This window comes from Alexandromys fortis, unplaced genomic scaffold (assembly GCF_014885135.2).
Source record: "Alexandromys fortis isolate MF-2015 unplaced genomic scaffold, M_Fortis_MF-2015_v1.1 scaffold_13, whole genome shotgun sequence".
NCBI classification, from domain to species: Eukaryota; Metazoa; Chordata; class Mammalia; order Rodentia; family Cricetidae; genus Alexandromys; species Alexandromys fortis.
In genome coordinates, this window is record NW_026067908.1 from 9483763 (window position 1) to 9495840 (window position 12078).

A 12078-nucleotide genomic window follows, 5' to 3' on the forward strand; every position below is an offset into this window, starting at 1 on the left:
ATATTATGTGATATATATGATATTTAGTGTGGTGTGTGTGTCTATGCAGGCAGAAGATTTTCTTCTGCTGTCTGAGGCCTCTATGTGGCAACTGCTCCTTTTAAACAGTAAGAGCCTGGAATCTTCTGGCATTAGCTGCCCAGACCTTGTTGCCTGCCTCTGAGGAGTTACGTTAGAGCAGCTTGATTTCTCACATGAGTTCTGTTTCCTTGAGCTCTTCTATACTTATGCTGGGCTCTTGGCACTCCAGGGTTTGCTTTGCCCTTTGTGGCTTCTTGGCTGTAGTTTATGAGCATCCTCTGAGCCACCTGTTTCGGCTTGCATTCCTCCTCATGATTACTTTTGGGGGAAGCAAACTGCATATACAGAAGTGACTGTTTACAGAAGTCTTGGAATTCATAGAGTAAAAAAACAAAATAAACTAAAAACCAGAGCAGTTGGGTCCCTAATAAGGTCCCGAGACAGGGACACTAGGATGCTTGTAGTTTCTAGTATTTTAAGGTTACAAGAACTAACAGGAAGTCAAAGGGAAGATGTGGAAGGAGTGAGCAGGAGAGAGAGCAACAGCGTGTGGGCTAGACGTGTGGGGAGCAATTAAGAAAATACTGAAGGAGAGACGCAGAAAAAGAGGACAGACACAAAAGCCTGTTCAGGCAGGATTTAGACTAAAAGAAACTAAAGAATGGAGAGAAATGTGAATTAAAGTAAAACAAGAAAAAATAAAATGAAATAGGAAATCTATCCCCAGTGTATGCTTCTTCCTGGGCGGGATGACATGGCGGCCCCCACCCCGTTGATAGCTCTTCCTTGTAGCCAGCTCTTCAGCTGGGAGTGGGCTGCTGTTCTCAGTGATTCAAACAAATTCGGTGTCCTCCCTTGCTGAGGCGGCTTCTATGATGGACACCGCTTCCTGTTGGAGTTCCCTAATGGGAGACGCTAGCCATCCAATTGCACCTCTTTCTGGTGTGCGGGGAGGGGGGGGGCTACTTTCCGTTGGGGCATCCAGTGTTTAGGAAGGGCATGAGTACAGCCATGGAGGGCGTGCCTAGGTTTGTGTTTGCCTCTGCTGGGCATTATCTTCCCTTGAGGATCCAGCCTTTCCCCTGATGGAATGCCCGAGAATGCTGGGCAAGACTGCCTGGCTCCGCATTCTTGTATTCCCACGCTGCTGCTCACCTTGGCGGAGGTGGGGGAGTGCTCCTTTCCGGTTTGCTCTCAGGCCAGTCACCTGCAGTGCTTGTGGGAGATTGAGATTTTGGCCATGAGTTTGCTTCCCATCCGTTCTCTCTCCAACTTGCTGGTCCCAGGAGGCTGTCAAGCAGGGACCAGCACCTTCAGGTGTGTTACCGACCCCAGGTGAGTAGCAGCAGTTCTATAGGTCTGGGCTGGTTGGTGGCTGCTCCAGGTCGCTTCCCCATGGGGAGACTGTGGATCTCATCATGTCTTGCGTCTTCCTATGCGGTGCTATGCTTTCTTTCAGTCCACGCTCCAGCTGCCCCATGGCTCCCTCTGTGTATTTCCGATATTCCTCTGTTCCTTCTCTCTCAGGAATCGACGGATTCGTCTCCTTCACTGGATCACACAGAGGCAGCTGTGAATTCACCATTTTTGCCTAATGCCAAATTTATTTAGCAACCTGTAGGAAAACCAACGTCTTGGACCTGTATTTCATTTTAATAAGTTTCTCTTTTTTTTTTAGAGTGACAGATCCATTATATTAGATGAGTTCTATTTTAAACCTTGTCATTCAAAATGGATGCGTGACCTCTAGTTTTAAAGGTTTGTTTCTTGTCCCGACTGCCATTTCTCTTTGACTCTCTGTCTGGGTCACAGTCTTTCTCATCTCTACCTTTTTTCAGAGCATGGTTCTCTTCTCGGCTTTGTTTCTTCATGGCCTTCAGCAAGTTGCTAACCCCACCTGGCATCGAGTTCTCATCTTTAGAAGCGAGATATTGTTGCCAAACTTATTGAATTATGTGAGAACGAAGGACACTGGTGCAGCTGACTATTCTGCCGCTTAGCACAGACTCCCTCCCTTCCCCTCCCTATCAGCCCCTGTAATGATGCTCAAATCAGGAAGCTCTGGTTCTTAAACCCACTCTAGCTGAGGAGGTTCAATCAGCTGAAGTCGATGCTGGCTGCTACGCTAGCTGGGTTGCTTAGCAACCCTGCACCAGTTACAACCATCCTGGAAAAGCTTCCTGGAAAAAGATCGCATCAACCAGGTCTCAGTGATTGCAGGCTGACACAGGCGTTAGCTCAAGCAAACTGGCAAAGCACTCTTGCTAACCCCTCCGTGTTTAGGATTCCTTTTCCAGGATTGATGCGTGACCCAATTAGAGAGCAGGGGTTCACAAGAAACCAAAGTTTTCCCGAGACAATGCGCCCTCTAACCGCCACTGTTGGGGGAACCAGTTCACACTTAATTTGCTCTCCTGTAAGCAATTTGGCAATCAGATGAGAAGTTAAGGAAAAGGCACTTGGGAATCTATAAAGTAATTGCCTCGTTAGAAGACCGCAGGAGACACCGGGCATCCGAGGCGAAGGCATGAGGAATGACTTACTTCCATAGACTTGGCCATGGAAAAGAAGTGGTTTGGCTACGTGCAAATTAGCTTAGCCTGCCCTGAGGCTCATTTAACCTCCCCTCTCTCTCTCTCTCTCTCTTCTCTCCTCTTCTCTCTCTCTCTCTCTCTCTCTCTCTCTCTCTCTCTCTCTCTCTCTCTCTCTCCCCACAAGAGAGATCCTTTCTCAGACATCCCAAGTCCCTGATACAGCTATGGAGAGGGCTCCACAGCAACACACTTGGCTTCCGCTGTGATGCTCCTCTGAGATGCTTCCGACAATGCCCCACATAACACATGACCCAATGGAGCTGTCGGCCCACGCGGCTGACAGCCTCACCCGTTCAGTGTCTGGCCCTCTAGGGAACGTGGACTTCACCTAATAGAAAGCTCACTGCCACAGGGGAGGACACTGAGGCCCACATAAAGGACTGCACAACTTCCAAGGTCTTAAGACTCTTGGCTGAACTGGGGCAAGAAGACAGGTATTCAAAGAGAGGGAGGTACTTATTTTGGTGGTTAGAATTTAGAAAATGGCAAATTTATCAAGAAGCAAGGCAAGTTATTTGAAGTTCAGGAAAATATTGCTAACTTAGTAATTTAGAAATGCCTCCAGGATGGCAGTAAATATAATCACCAAAAGAAGAAACACCAACTATGAAGACATTTAGCAACTAGACAGAAAGATAATCGTTCTCAATTCTTCACATCCTTGGCTTACATTTCAGGGGTTCAAGGATAGAAAGCTTAGAATTTAAGGCCTTTCCTAGTTGACCCCCTCTACTTTCCATCGTTGTCTCTGGCTCACACGCACACTCTCTGTCCATTTGCTCTGTCCTGAATGCCTGCCAGATTTCCCACCTCCCTGCTTTTACTTTTGCTGTTGCATTTGTGTGAAAGACATTGTCTCATCTTCTAGGGGTCCAGACTCAAGGCCCTCCTGCCATGAAGCATCAGGCCGAATGTGCACTTTCTTACCTTCAACTTTCCGTCAAATTCCATTTGAATTCATTGCCATTTTAATTACTCTCAGCCTATGTCAGTGAGACTAGAAACAGCTGACATTAAATGGGAAGGAGCCCAGTAGGCACGTTCCATGTTGCCTTGTTTAGTCGTAGGAAAGACTTTTTAATTTGTGTAAGTCTTCATTGATTGAGTTATATATTCTTGCAGGGAAGGACATGAGAAAATGCTAAGCGCCCTATGATAAAATTCATATTTAGTGAAAATGTGGCTGATTAAATAAAACAGCTAAAGATGAAAATAATTCATTTATTTCAGCTGTGGGCACAACTGTTATTTTCCTGGTTGTTCTGTTTCAGGCAGGCTGGATGAAGAAGGATCCTCCTGGGTTTCCATTTTGATACAGGGCAGGCCATCCCAGACCTGCCTGCATTTTTTTTTTTTTTTACAGACAACAGTAGCTGGTCCCCGGTTCTCTCTTCACATGGAGCAAGGGCTGCGATCCTATGTTCTTGGCAACTGAACCACATGTGTGATGTTACTTGTACAACTTGAAAATGCATCTAAGTTTTTGTGTTCTGGCCAGCTTCTGAATGGACATTCACTACGGTTAAATAAGAACACAGGGGGATGAACATGTCCCATTACTAACTCTTCAGGGTCGGGGGCACACAGGGAATTCATTTTCTTGAGTATCACCACTCAACTGCATCAAAGCGTCCACAGCTGTTTGGGGCATTGGTTTCTTACTGAGGTTCCTGTCCATTCTGTTGGTTTTACAGTTCTGCCTGCCCAATCCCGGGACCTCAAGAGTGAGCTTTGGGTGCCACCTAGGGCACACTTGTGGGTTGGGCTAGAGAGAACCTGCCTTTACCAGTGATCACGTTATTCTCTTGGGTCAGGGCATGCTGATAAATCCAGAAGTGCACTAGGTGTTTTTAGCCTCGACAAATGTAATAGCCACATCTTCTGCCTCTCTGCATCAAGTAACAGGTTAGATATGAAAAAAGGTACATGATAAAAAAATGAACACACAACAAAAATTCTCAACCCTTCAAAAGCACAAGTCCAAGAAGTATTTGTGCTAAACACTGGTAGTTGACATGGAAGTGGGGAAAGCGCAGAAAAACAAATACATGCTATCAAGAGACTTTGGGGCACGTGTTAAGCACCAGCTACAGCAGGGTCTTAGCCCGAAGCTCGCCCAGAGAATCAAACTCTAAAGTACTTACGTAGAGTCAGTGTCTTTCTCTTTCTTCCGTATTCCAAAGGCCTTCCTTGTACGTTTTTTCAGTCCTGTGGGAAGATGGCAAAGGGTCAGAAAGCAGTCAGCAACACAGGTGATTGTATCCTGGAAGGGGCAGCCAGGCCTGGTGAACTCTACTGCATATACGACTCCAGAGCCAGAGGCCGGGGAGTTCAAATCCAATGCCCCTTCTTTGCTACAGAGTGATTTCAAGACCAGTTTGGGCAACTTTGTGAAACCATGTCTAAAAGATTTAAAAAAAAAAAAAAAGGTAAAAAAATAGAAGAAGAAAAAAAGACAAGGGGTATTAGGTGTATGACTCAGTGGTTGAGCACCTGCCTAGCACAGACCAGGCCCTGGAGCAGTGGTTCTCAACCTTCCTAAAACTGAGGCCCTTTAATACAGTTTCTCGTGTTGTGGTGACCACCAACCATAAAATTATTTTCATCGCTACTCCATGGCTGCCACTGGCTACCATTATGAATCGTCATGTAAATATTTGTGTTTTCTGATGGTCTTAGAGACCCCCGTGAAAGGGTCGTTAGACCCCCAAGGAGTCACGAGGCACAGGGGTTTAATCTCCAGTCCTGAAAAGAAAAGGGAAAGTTGCTGCACAAAGCTGTTAAATTTGCATCTTCAGAGAGCAGCGTCCGCAGATGTCTATGCATGCGAATATGCGAATATGATTCACTAGGGAAGCTCCCACAGGTGTCTGTGAGGGCCGCGGCAGGGGAAGCTCTTAGACTCATAGGCAACATAAGGATGCGGTAACTGGGAAAGATCACAGGCTTTTCTTAGATGACGGCTATGTATCGGGAAGATCAAGACTTTGCCAAGAAACTGAATCACAGCTTTAGAATAGCCATTTAAAGGGTGGATCTGTACTTGAGACATGGTAATCCTAAAAGGTGGAGAGATGAGCCATACCAGGAGAGCCTTGCACACCCCTCTCCCCGCCTCTCTGTACTGCACTTCCATCTCATCGTTAGCATGGGCAAGGCTGGACTATTAACTAGTCCCTGAGCACACTCCACACTGGGACTCCAGCATCTCTTCCTCGGGATCTTCATCTCCGGTTGAGATGCACCGCTTATGTTGCCGACACTCGAAGTTCCAATTCATCCGTGAAGGGCGGGCCCCAAAGCCATACACTGATAGGACCTATCAATCTGACTGATGCTCTTGTACATGTTAATATATCAGTGATGCCGCTCATCAGCTATTTCAGATTCTCTGATGATCGTGAGCCTTCCTAGCCTAGAAGCCAGGGCCGCCTGGTTTGCATGTGTGGCCCCTCCCCTCTGCCCGCCCATTTTACAGAGGTATCAGGTGACATTTGCTGATTAAAGTTATGTTCCAAGGAAGCACCATTCAGACAGCAGTGTGGCCAGAAGGCCCCTTTCTTCCATGCGTATGAACTAAGCCCAGTCTGGGTCTTCCATTCTTGCTTGTCAAGGACCCGTGGAGACCTCCCAGGTCCTATGTGTTCCCCATTGGTGTAGGAGGTCCTTCTGTATTTGTGTTGCTTTCATTGGTTGAATAAAGAAACTGCCTTGGCCTTTTGATAGGGCAGAGTTGAGGTAGGCTGGGACGACAGAACAGAAAATCTGGGAGGAAGAAAGCAGAGACAGGCAGACGCCATGAATCTCTGGCCTGAGATGGACGTAGGTTAGAATCTTGCCGGTAAGCCACAGTCATGTGGTGATACACAGATTTAATAGAAATGGGTTAATCAAGATGCGAGAGTTAGCCAATAAGAGGCTAGAGATAATGGGCTAAGCAGTGTTTTAATTAATACAATTTCTGTGTGGTTATTTCGGGGGTTAAATTAGCTGGGCAGCGGGATGAAAAGCAGGCCCGCTCCTCTTACAACACCCCATGTCCTATGTGTTCCCATCTCCTATGCGGTCCACAGGTCGCATGTGGCTGACTTTCTTATGTTGGCAAGTGCTGTTTTCCTATAGCAGACGCTTGTGCAATCTGAACTGTGGGGAAAGCTGTATTGAGGGAGAGAGAGAAGCCAACCACAAACCTGATATTGCTGGGCAGGGTGGCTTATCCCCATTATCTCAGCAGTTGGGAGGCTGAGACGGGAGATTGGTGAAAGTCTGAAGCCAGCCTGGACTACAGAGTGAGGCCCTTCCTCTAAAATAACAAAATGAAAAACCCAACCAACCAACCAATCAACCAAGCCAAAATATGGCCACTGAAGCTGCAAGATTTGTCTGGCAGGAAGAACGAGCAGAGAAGTAGACAGGATCGGGCATTTGCTATCGTCTTTCTCAAGGCCCATGAGTCAGCCGAGACTCTGAGTCACTCATTAGCTGTCTCTAAGGATGCTACTCAAATATAGTTTCCAAAATGTCTCAGCGTGGCTCGATTTTTGCATTTAATATTCATTCTATTTAAGATGTTTAGGTCTTTAAAATGTCAATGCTCTTTTTAAAACTCATTCCCCACACAAAACTCTTCCCCATTCCTCATCACATAATGAGTTTACAGGGGAACTGGCTGACATTTCAAACTATTCATAATATTTAGGAACGCTTGCCCCCACCCCATTCTGTTTCAGTTTTCTTTGTTAAAATCCCTCTCCCCTCTCTACTCTGTCTTATTCCCCCACAGGAACAAATGCCATAGTTACATAACCATCATTTTCTTCTTACCCCTTACCCCAGGCTTCAGCTTCTTGCTGCTTCCAGTTTAGCTTTAGGTTCATGATGACTGCGGTACTCATGAGTCACGGCTGGTGACTTCAGGAGCACAGCACAAACCCTCCCTAACTCACATGCTCAAGTTCTTTACTCTGGTAACTCTACCTGTAAGAGACGGACGGCATGCCCTTGCAAACAGATCAGGAGTCACCCACAACTTTCAGAGTCCAGGTGGTCCTGTATCAGAAACAGAACTGTTACATCCCATTAACTCATTTGGGCAGCAGCCAATAGGAACCTACGTAGGTCATGATGGCCCCAAGTTGTCTGTTTTCCAGGAAAACGTGCACCGGCGAAGACCTGGGGGATGTAGAGTTTTATCCCAGCATCGTTTCTGGCTGCGGAGCTTGCTGTTGCTTCTGCTCTTTGGGTTTCAGTCTTGGGTTTATAACAAGCGATGATAAGAGAAGGAATCACACACTCTTATAATCCTATGCCAACCTCGACCATTCGTGTCACTGACTGTCCTGTGTCTAACACCCAGAATATATGTACACATGGAATAGAGAACGGAACATATAAATATGTGACCTTTCAGGAAGCAGTCAACTTGTTAAATAAGCATTAAAGAGTGGCCCCTCCATGCCGAGTGGAAAGACTCGAGAAGAGGAGGAGTGTGCAAAGAAATCAGGGCGCAAGGCAAATTCCTCTACCCGCTGCCTTCCTTGCCCAGAACCCCTGTTAAGGTGGAAGAAGAGAACAGATTATGCACACACTTGTCCACCCCCATCTCAGCCCCTACAGTCCTAGATGGGTGTGGTGTTTGTTCTATGAAATTATGTATGCTAAAATGGCCCGAGCAGAAAACTGGATGTTATGTGCATTTTAGTTCAACAGAAAAGAAACATAAGAGTTCAAGCCAGGCTGTTTTGCAATGAGAGAGGGGGGAAAACGTGAAAGAAACAAAGTACAATGTCTCAGAAGTTTCATGTCTAAATAACTGCATATGCCACACAACTCAATACCATACCTTTATTTAAAGTGTTCTAAAATAATTTTTGGTGATTTTTTTTAAAAAACAGTTTAATTGTGATTCTCCCCCATAGATAACAACAATGTTGTGTTGTGATAACAAAAGGAACACTTCTGGGCGCAGTGACAGGTTTGTGACCTCCACTCTGTCCCTGTTTCCAGGAGAATTTGCGGAGAACAGGCACTTTCCTTTGTCAGGTATTTGCGAAGCTTCCAGAAACACTTTACTCAGCTGCTAGCTCCTTTGGTCTGGTCTCAGAAGCTCTGAAGGTAAATACCATGGTATTAGCACTCCACGCAGGTGAAGGACAGGGCTGGCTTAAAACCATTTGCTCAATGGTCTTAAAGAAGAGGCCTTTCAAATGCAAGGAAAGGAAAGTCTCAAAAAGCCTTGGGTTCACTTCTGTGTGATATCTGTCAACAGTGTGGTGATGAACAGTTTTTGTGACAAGCTGGAAACTGATCTGAACCAACATTTTCACTATAATGAGTATTGGTATTGATGCAAATCCCCACATCTGAATGTTTAGAAAAACATTACCTGGCATTTCATAGTTCTCTATATGTGACAAAATTTTTGAAGGATTTTGTATGGGCTGTGGACATGGCTCGGTGGATAAAGCCCTTGCTTTGCAGTTATGAGGCGTCTGAGTCACCAGAACTCATGTAAAGCCACACACAGTGCTGTTCATCTAGGAGGCAGAGACAGGAGTATCCATGGAAACGTTGGGGCCATGAAGTTGCAAAGGCTTTATAGCCCGTCTTTACTGGTGGCCTTTTTAACTGGTCAAAGAATCCAAAATAAAATCATTTCTTTTATATTCACAGGGGAATTTGGAATGTGGTAATAGCAAAGCAACCGTCACCAGTGTAGCTTCAGCGTAGCTCCTGCCTGACGATCTGCACCTGGGATTTGGTCTGGGTCCTCCTGACTGTCATCTGTGTCACTGCAAGCAGAGTCTCTGGCTGATGGTTTTTGCCGAGATAAAGGCCAGGTACTTAGGATGTTAACTTGGTGTTAGTTGTATTTCTAACAGTCTTACTACTAATTTGATCTCAAGTTCCTGGTCCCTTGCCTTTACAGACAAGGTGGGCCGCGCTGCTCTCCAGGGCTATCAGGATTGCTGTCAGTCCTTCCTCCTGTAGCGGAACCCAGCAACTCTGCTGTGAAGCCGTCTGACTGTGCTGGATCTGTCTGATTCTGAACTGGGACTTATATGGATGTCCCTTCCTCGTACTGTATTGTATCTTTGGAGGGTTCTTCAGGGGCTCTTGTTTCGGTGGCTCCTTCTGCTTGTTGCACTGGTCTGTGTGCACCAAACCTTCCTCCCAAGGCTCAGATCTGTAGGCTTCTTTCCCTCTAGAACTTCAGCGCCACTCACATGTGCCAAGGTCAGTTTCATCATGCATGAGGGTCTTTCTCTGTTTTCTAGCGCAAAGTTAACCTGGCTCACCTGGCTTGGGGCTCATCTCATCATTACTGTTGGAACGGAATGATTTGTTCCACCTTTGGTCAAGACCTTGCATGCCCTCTATTTCTTTGTGCTTTCATGCTTGCTTTCCTCACACCGTTTTCTGCACCAAGACTCATTGGGACTTGGCTCTCCACCTCATGCCTGTTCACTGCCAGGCAGAGCTCTTGAATCAGTATTGGAACAACCACAATGAAGCCTCCAACACTAACGGGGGGGGGGGGATGGTGCTGTTTTGGCTTCTTCTGTGCAGAGTCTTAGGAAGTGCTGATCAAAAAGACACGTAATCGGATGAGTTACTGAGACTCTCTTGACCATTGTCCCGGTCGCACAGAGACGCCCCCTGCAGGACTTACCACTTAGATGAGACACCACAAAGTGAGCAGACATTCTAACTGTCCCTTGTCTCGCAGGAGTCCCTGTAGCTCTTGTGCCCGTCATTTGCCGAGCTGTCCTAGAGTTACATCATGTACTGAACTACACTGTCTACTGGTATCTGTGTCATGTCCAACGTTGGTAAGTTTCTGCGTCTCCGGAGTCCCATATCAGTGGCTTCTTCCAACCTTTTAGATACATAGCAGATGTTCTCCACATTAGGGGCACAGGGTGATGTTGCTCTCCATCTTGTTCTAGTTCAGTCCCGATGCCCGCATGATTTGTTGTCAAAGTCTTTCTGCGGTGAGGAATCATCTAAGTCAGACAAAATCCATTCTCTAGTGTCATTCCGAAGATTACACTAACACGGATGTGAACATTAAGATTGTGTGAAGGTTTAGTCTTTGCACAAGTCTCTTCCCAGGTCGTGGCTCTTTGGCACAACAGGTGCAGGTAGGAGCCATTTTGAAACTTGCTTTGCCCAGCCTGGGTGGAAGAAAAGACCCTGTGTGTCTTGCGGTGGGTGCACTGTCATGTGGATCAGCGTTTGCACCACCCACGCACGGGTCAAGGGCCGGGAACCCCTTCCTACGCTCCCCCTCAGACTACCTACAACAGCCAGAGATCGAGTACCTCCTTCATCCTCAATTAAACACATTCCTTTCGATAGATTACAGATTAAAAACAAATGAGTCCTTTAAATGCTTTGTAAAATTGAATTTGAAACAGAAATTATTGTGCTGATTGATGTTTTTTTGAAGCACCTGCCACCTAATTAAAACAAACAATCTGAACAACTTAAAACAGACGAGAACCTTCTTGCTATAAGAGTATTACACTAGGGGAGCTGGTAAAGAGAGGACCTAAATTCAATCTCTAGAACCCATGGGGGGAAAAAACTAAAACCCAAACCAAAAACAAAGACAAAAACAAGGAACAAGGAAAACAGAACAAGCCAGCCAGGCATGCACTTGGGACCCTAGCTGAAGAGGTGAAGATGGGTGGATCCTGGGGGCTTATTGGAGAGAGAATCAAAGAACTATGCTCTTTGTTTTCCATCTCTGAGCCTTCTCCAGCCTGGATGGGAGGCATGAGGAGAAACTGCATTCTAAAGACTCCTCTGTCAGACTGAGTCCTTGCTCCTCTTGTCCTTGGAAAATCTCTCTTAGCCTTTACAACTATTTTGCCTTCTTATCAAAAGTCATGTCCCCTCCAGTGTGATTTTTTTTTGTAATAGACATTTCTAGGAAAGTTGAGCCGTGCATTAATTAAACATGAAGACTATATTTTGCATGTTGAAATATCTGTGTGTTTCCCGGTAAAGAGAGGGAAGCTAATAAAGGTTGGCTAACTGGGTTATTGCTGTAACAAATAGGAATTTTCAGCTGGAGTCTTCATCACTGTCGAGGGTTGCTTCAAGGTGAATCACGTGTAATGGGATTACTTATTTTCTGCATGAACCCAGGCCAAGCAGTTAGTCTCAGTAATAAAACACAGGCAAATTTAATTGCCCTGGGCATGACGCCTCATGCAGATGGCAACCTCAGCATGACAATGTGTATTCATTGCGGTGGCTACTGTGTCTCAGGAAGGATGCAGGAGCCTTGCACGTCAGCACGTCTTCTAAGGTTGGGAATTCCATGTAAATCCTCAGGCAGGGTAGGGAAGTTCTCTTCCATGGAGTTAAATTCCCAGCCCTCCCTTCTGTTTTAAGTATAAGCACTGTTTCAATTCAGACTGTTTTCCCCCCCCCCCCCCCCCCCCCCGCAAAT

At 46.1% G+C, this 12078-nt stretch overlaps 1 protein-coding gene across 10 annotated transcripts in view; it reads right to left on the bottom strand.

The window, feature by feature from the left end:
- Positions 1 to 12078, bottom strand: part of Sgip1 (SH3GL interacting endocytic adaptor 1) — a 195205-nt gene that overhangs the window by 105470 nt on the left and 77657 nt on the right. For all 10 annotated transcript variants that reach the window (XM_050136056.1, XM_050136055.1, XM_050136048.1 and 7 more), the window contains exon 3: positions 4760 to 4823. In XM_050136056.1, the coding sequence (XP_049992013.1) occupies positions 4760 to 4823 (64 nt within the window). The remainder of the gene's footprint in view (positions 1 to 4759; positions 4824 to 12078) is intronic.